A 6,989-nucleotide genomic window follows, 5' to 3' on the forward strand; every position below is an offset into this window, starting at 1 on the left:
CCGTAATGAGGCAGGACTGGGGAGGATGTAATCAATCCATTTCTCGATACCAGAGAAGCGAGAGGCTTGGAAGTGAGCGATATGCCATCCACCAGGTCAGACCCTGCCTTCCCTTGTCCTCTCTGCTTAATTCTTCCAAGTTTGAAAATGATTCTTTGCTTCCGCTTCTTTTCCTCACAAAAGCAAATTCTGATACAAACAGAGCGGGATGGGAATGGGTTTATTTCTTTGCTATTTTAATACAAGTATCCACGTATTTCTGACCACAATTTCTCAAAACAGTATATAGATATATAAAGAAGGAGATGAGTGGACTTGTAGCTGCTTTGAAACATTTGCCAAATTTCAGGTTCTGAAGGATTGAGGGGTCCTTCTGGGCCGTGACACCACTGCTCGCTGCACAGCCTTGTCTTCTTTCGGGGGGTTGGAGTCAGCTGGGAAAGAGCAGATCTGCAGCCCCACAAGGAGAAACGGAACATCCTGGACAGATGTCGGGTCAGGCCCATGCAGTTTCAGCTGAAGCTTTCCAGACTGGTTTTGACCCGTTCCATTTCATGCAGAAAACTGTAGAACTGGGGCAAAGTTAACTCTGCAGAGTAAAAAACCAAAGGCATCAAGTTTTAGATTTCAGGTGACACTTCCAACATCGGAAAAGTCGTTTTGCTGCTACCACGGAGCAACGCGCGTTCGCCTCGGCTGGGCAGGACCGGACACCGGCTCTCGGCAGCCGTTTGTTTACAGGAGCTGGGCTGCGCGGGGTTCCGGGCTCGGATTCTCCTAACAGCAACCCATGCTTGGGAATTGTTTACTTTCTCTGCCTGCCGTGCTGCTCTGCCCGCCCTCCATGGCCCCGTGGCCTATCTATATTTAATTACGCAAAGATGTGAAGACTGCCCGACAGTCGGTGTTCCTAAACGCTTCCAGAGCGAGTGCAGCCGGGAGAGGCCAGGGCAGGAGCAGCAGCCACCAGTCACGCTCCGACACCTGCTGGGTCTGCACCCAAAGCTCCCCCACCTCCAGCAACACCCGGGAGCTCTGAGCTGCCGCTCCGCTTTCACCTACTCGAACGCTTGCTTCTTTTTCCAGAACTGTTAACTCACCTATATATACGTTTTCCATTTGGCTCCCTTTTTTAACCACCAGCTTCAGCTTGGGGAAACAAAAAGCAGAGGCGTTTGAATTCAGAGACCTGTATCCTGAGCACCACGGAAAGACAGAGGCGCAGGAGTCTGCTGTGAGTTTCAGACAGGCGGACTGCTGCAAAGCACGCACGTCTTTGACAGGCTTTTTGGGCAGCATCCGTGTAGGAACAGATTCCTTAGGCATTGGGAGGATCTCTGGAAGTCCTTATAAACGATCATTTTCCCCTCCCTCCCCAAGACAGCGTGACCTTTGCTGGACTGAGCTTTTTGAGCAGCTTTTCAGCGGGCTGTGCTTCTGTGAGACATGATGCCTTCAGAAGAGAAACAAACAGCAGTGGGCCCGCTCTCGGCCGGCGGCTGCGCTCAGAAGACTGACGCAGATGCACCGCTGCAGAGCTTGTTGCTGTGCGACCCAGCCTTCCTCTAGTCCCTCTCACAGCCAGTACTTCCCACAGGCCGGGTCCCAGCTCGTCCCTTAACTGCGCTACAGCCCGAACTCTCTGATGTAGGAGATTTACCTGTAAGAAGATACTTCCCACTTTTTCCAGTTCGCTGCTCCAGCAGTCACTGTGAGTCAGAAAGAAGAGAAGGGAGATAACCTGTTAGCCAAACTGTGAAATAAAAGTTATTTAGCTGAGAGCTGCTGTTGGGTTTCCCAACCCATTCGGTTTGTGGTTTAGCTCGATTACCTCCAAACTTCCACTCCATATCTATCAGCTGGTTAATCATCAGCGTCTGACCAACAGCCAGGCGTGTTAGGGTGGGGGAATGCACCTTCCACTGCAATAGCAAAAGACACACAAGCAATCAATTCAGAGAGGCCTCTATTATGTTACCTGTAATTTCAACATAAATTGGAGGCTAGGCAGACTGCTGGCAGAAGCCCAAAGTGGTGGAGGCGTGTAAAGGGGCAAACTAATGTGTTCAGGAGGGCTTTCAAAGATACCTGAGTCCTGCTAGGATTTCCATCTGCCTTGTCGCTTCTGTAAATGAAACTCACTGTTTTTGTTTTAACACTGGTTCAGTGTAACAATATCTGAGCAAAAAGTCATGTGTTGCTGTAACTGCCTGACCCCGGGGCTCAAAGCATGCAAAGCAGAGAAGCGATCGAACGGAAGCCACACAGAAGCGCAGGAATCACTAAACCGATGAGGCAGAGGCCAGGGCAAACCAGAATTATCACTAGACAAAGTGTTCCTTATCAGTTATCCAAGGATCTGCAGTTCAGAACTCTGAGCTGCTTTTGAAGAAAGTACCCGAAGCGCAGACACATCTCAGTACTACCCCGGGGTTTCACAAGTTCCCACTCAGACTGTCATTTTGTCCCCTTAGAAACAAGCAAAAATATATCAATACCTGTTCTGCAAAATAACTGGCTTTCTCTTCACTGAGGCCTGCGGGAGAAACCATACGAGATTACTATATGTGATAAATATTAATTACCTTTTATTTAGTGAAAGTCAGGTGACCTACCTAGAGCAATAAAATCTGCTCTGACTTGTTCCGGAGACAAATTCCTCTTCAGGGCACCTGAATAAACAACACAAAGAAGAAAAATCACTTTTTACTCAGTGAAACCAATCTTTACTTAAAGTAAAATAAATGCAGGGACGGAGACCCTGCGACAGAAACCCTCTGTCCGTGGACTGTGTTTTGAAACAAACCACAGCTCGTCAGGAGAGGAAATAAGAGTTGTGCCCGCCGCTATCTCCGCGGATGCCCAGTGCTGTAAAAGTCAGGGCGATGGGAGTGCCCGAGAGAGGGAGAGATTTCATTGCAGGTATCCATGGAAACAGCAGCAGCGGTTGTGTTTTGAAGCTGCTGCTTTCTCTCCTATCGAAGCTTTGCTTGTTAAAGGAGAACTGTTAAGGCTGGCAGGCTACTAATTCGACCTACCTGCTGTGTTTTGGATTACGGGTGCGAACCGTGCACACACCACTGCTCCCGCTGCGCCTGCCTCCTTTGTTCTGGGCACAGGCAGCACATGGCAGTTTACAAGGATTCTGTTCTCTGAAGCCAAGAGCAGGAACCTCGTAAATTCAAAGAGACTGCCAGTCTCACGAGGCTTTCCGTCTGCGTAGCACACAGGCAAAGTTCTCCGCTGGAATCTCTTCCCAAACTGTCTGTGGCATCCCAGAGCTAACAAAAAGTTACCGCGGGATCGGAGCCAGTGCATGCAGCCAGGAACGCCGAGACTGAGTGCACTTAGTCCAGAACCAGGAAGGGAGAAAATGCTGATTTCGCATTAAAGACCCCCAAGACAGTTGTAGGAAGGGAAATCACTCGGTGTTGCTCCTGGACAGAAGAAATGGCTTGTAGTAGTAGAATGAAAGTTTAGACCAAACGCAGGAAACAGTTGTGCACGGCTCCACGGCTGCGAAGGAAGCTATGGGGAACCCAGGACTGACGGGTCAGAGGGAGGGACTAGTAATAACAAGAAGGATCAATGGGATGAACACCCAGTGGAGGTGTTTGAGGCGTTATCACATCAAACAGCAGCCACATCAGGGTAATCTCATAAAGTGCTGGAGTCTGGGGTATTCAAGGGGAATCCCTCTGCCCCTCTTCCCCACTATTTATGAATGAGAAACTGCTGGACATGTAAATGTTTTTCTAAAACAAGACTGTAAGGACAGATGTCTTTTACACAGCCTAGAACCGTGCTGTTTCCAGCCCACTCTAGAGGGGTCTGTACACTGTCTTATCCGCCCCAACCAGCGCTTGTCCTTGTAGGAATTACAGTACTGGGTCACTTGGATGGAAGTTCCTACAAAGATTTATTGCCAACACAAGGCTGCACTAGTCTGGCAAAAATGGATTTACAGGTCCAAGTTAAACCAAGCACTGTCACAGTGTTGTGTTTGCAACAAGTGCACAGATATTTAAGTGTGTGCACAGATATTTAAGTGTGTCCAGGCAGGACGTAAATAATACAAAGCCCCAGTCACCAAATAGGGATATTTCCACAGAGGAATTTTTGATTCTTAAATGCTAAGCCATTTATTAGCCACCATTAGCACTCATTGTGCAAACCAAGTGCACTGCAGCTCCGAAGACACACTTTAGCAGCATGCAGGAACAGACACAATAGTTTGGCCTCAGGGTAGCATATGCAAATGTATCACTTACCATTAGGTACCAGAAGAACACTCTTGACAATGTTTTTCAGGGGGCCCAAGCTGATTTTATTCATGGTGGCAAAGTCTGAGAGCTGAGTCAGAAACCTTTCTACCTGCTCAAGAGAAAGAGCAGCGACACAATCTTATCTCTGCATGTTTCTCACCAGAGAGCTGCATTCACACACTTCCTGGGGTTCTGCACATGCCTCACCTCCTTGGGCTCCGTCAGAAAGCGGAAGAGCACTTCAGTCAGCGCTGCGAATTGCTGTGAAGAAACAGGACAGTGTTACAGAGCTGGGCATCAATCATTTTGCAGCACTTCACCACCCCCCTCACCACCAGGACTAGGTGGTGATGTACCCCCCTGACGCGGCTCCAGCTGCCTCCAGCACGTTGGTCCCAGAGTTTGACCTCCCGTGCCGGTACGGTTCCCCAGTTCTCGGCATTACAAGATGCCTACGGATGGGATTTGCTCACAGACGCTTTTCAGAGATTCTCAAAGGGTTTGAGCACATGGTAGCTGGCACCGCACAGGGCTTTTGTGACTCTTGGCTAATCAGAAGCTGCTGTTCTATTCTGAGCAATCCAAAAACTGTGAGCAGGAAAAGACGCCAACATCTACTCTCCTAACATCTACTCTCGTGTTTCACAAACCCCACGGGGCAACCACACTAACTCGGGAAAGGAAAAGAACTTGTTAAAGGTCTACTTGCTGCCTTCGGTTTTCTGAGCACGCAGCTGGCAGGGCGGGAGAGCCTGCCTGATGGCACAGCACCACCACCCTGCCTGCCCAGCCTGCCTGATGGCACAGCACCACCACCCTGCCTGCCCAGCCTGCCTGATGGCACAGCACCACCACCCTGCCTGCCCAGCCTGCCTGATGGCACAGCACCACCACCCTGCCTGCCCCGGCGCTGGCCCCGACCTGCTGGGTGCATCTGGCTGGTCCGCCGCTGCATGGGGCTCATCCTGTCCTACCCCTGTTGCCAGCCGCGTAACGGAGGTGGCACCGGGCCGTCACCCACGGTCTGGCAAGCTGAGCTAAAAACGTCTCGGCTCTTCTACGAACTTTAGTGCGAGCTGAGACACGGCTGCACACCCGCTGTGCGGGCGGCCCGGCGGCGGGCGGGTACCGGCGGCGGGCGGGTACCGGCGGCGGGCGGGTACCGGCGGCGGGCGGGTACCGGCGGCGGGCGGGTACCGGCGGCAGGCGGGTACCGCCGACCGGGAGCAGCCCCTCGGGACCGGAGGGTGGTGGGGTGGCAATCACAACCCCAACGCTGTGCAGCGCCACCGGGAAAAAAAAAACAGCGCTCGACGGGACCCCACCGCCCACCCAGGGCACGACGTGAGCCCCTTCCTCGGGAGCGCCTCGCAGCCCGAGAAACGAGCTCCCGCGGGGCGCGGGGCCGTGCCGCGGGGCCTCGGACACCCGAGAACGCGGTTCCCTCCGGGAGCGGGCTGAGACCCAGCAGCGGGCCCGGCCCGGGCTGCTCCGGAGCTGCGGGGCCGGCTGGGCCCGGCACCCCGGGCTGCGGCTGCCCGGGAGCGGCGGCCCCGCGGGGCCCCGGGCCGCGCCGCGCCCGCCCCGGCGCCCACCTGCGCGCTGAGCTGGCTCAGGCTGTGCATGTCGCCGCTCACCGCCGCCGGCACCGGGTCGCGGGTGAAGTTGAGCAGCCCCATGGCGGCGGCCGCGGCTCCGCCCGCCCCGCCCGGCCCCGGCGCCGGCGCCCGCCTCAGCCTGAGCATTGGCGGCCGCACTTTCCGCACCGCCGCCGCCCCGCTGCCCCCGCGGGCGGCTGAGGGCACCCGGTGGGGCTCCCCCCCCGCCTCCCGCCCCCTGCTCGGCCCAGGGGTGGCCCCTTCGCCGCTGCAGCCGCCGCCCGAGCACCCGCCGTGGTGCTGGGGGAGCCCCGAGGTGGCACCGGGGGGGTGGCGTGCCCAGGTGCCCACCCCCGGGCTCACGGCGGTGCGGGGCCGCAGGTCCCAGGGCCGCGCAGTGCGGAGGGTGCACCTGCGCGGGCGGAGGGAGCGTGGCTGGGTTCACCTCCCGGCACACCTTCGTGCGCCGTTAGTCGGTCCTGTAAAACAATTATTTTTGATGGGAAGGTTTGGGGCAGCGTCTTGCTTTCCTACCCAGAACTGGTCAGTAGAACCCCAGAATTAGAGCTGTAGTGCATAGAATCATAGAATCATAGAATGGTTAGGGCTGGAAGAGACCTTCAAAGGTCACCTAGTCCAACCCCCCTGCAAGGAACAGGGATATCTCCAACTAGATCAGGTTGCTCAGGGCCTCGTCCAACCTGGCCTTGAACGTCTCAGGGATGGAGCATCCACCACCTCTCTGGGCAACCTGTTCCAGTGTTCCTACAACTCTCATGGTAAAAAATTTTTTCCTAATATCCAACCTGAATCTACCTCCCTCTATTTTAAAACCATTACCCCTTGTCCTATCACAACTGGCCCTCCTGAACAGCCTCTCCCCATCTTTCCTGTAGGCCCCCTTGAGGTACTGGAAGACCGCTATAAGGTCACCCCGGAGCCTCCTCTTCTCCAGGCTGAACAGCCCCAACTCTTTCAGCCTGTCCTCATAGGAAAGGTGCTCCAGCTCCTCTTATCATCTTCGTGGCCCTCCTCTGGACCCTCTCCAACTGGTCCATGTCCTTCTTATGTTGGGGACTCCAGAACTGGACGCAATACTCCAAGTGAGGTCTCACGAGGGCAGAGT

The 6,989-nt window shown here is 54.5% G+C and overlaps 1 protein-coding gene across 1 annotated transcript; it reads right to left on the reverse strand.

The window, feature by feature from the left end:
* Positions 1 to 220: 220 nt before the first annotated feature.
* COMMD7 (COMM domain containing 7) lies at positions 221 to 6,010 on the reverse strand. Its single transcript, XM_086623014.1, is given in 10 exon segments — positions 221 to 589; positions 1,101 to 1,149; positions 1,661 to 1,698; positions 1,701 to 1,709; positions 1,832 to 1,922; positions 2,499 to 2,536; positions 2,616 to 2,672; positions 4,272 to 4,374; positions 4,473 to 4,526; positions 5,861 to 6,010. Coding segments are annotated over 10 exon segments (666 nt in total). The 3' UTR covers positions 221 to 512.
* Positions 6,011 to 6,989: the final 979 nt, after the last annotated feature.

This window comes from Tauraco erythrolophus, chromosome 18 (assembly GCF_009769465.1).
Source record: "Tauraco erythrolophus isolate bTauEry1 chromosome 18, bTauEry1.pri, whole genome shotgun sequence".
In the NCBI taxonomy this organism is placed as follows: Eukaryota; Metazoa; Chordata; class Aves; order Musophagiformes; family Musophagidae; genus Tauraco; species Tauraco erythrolophus.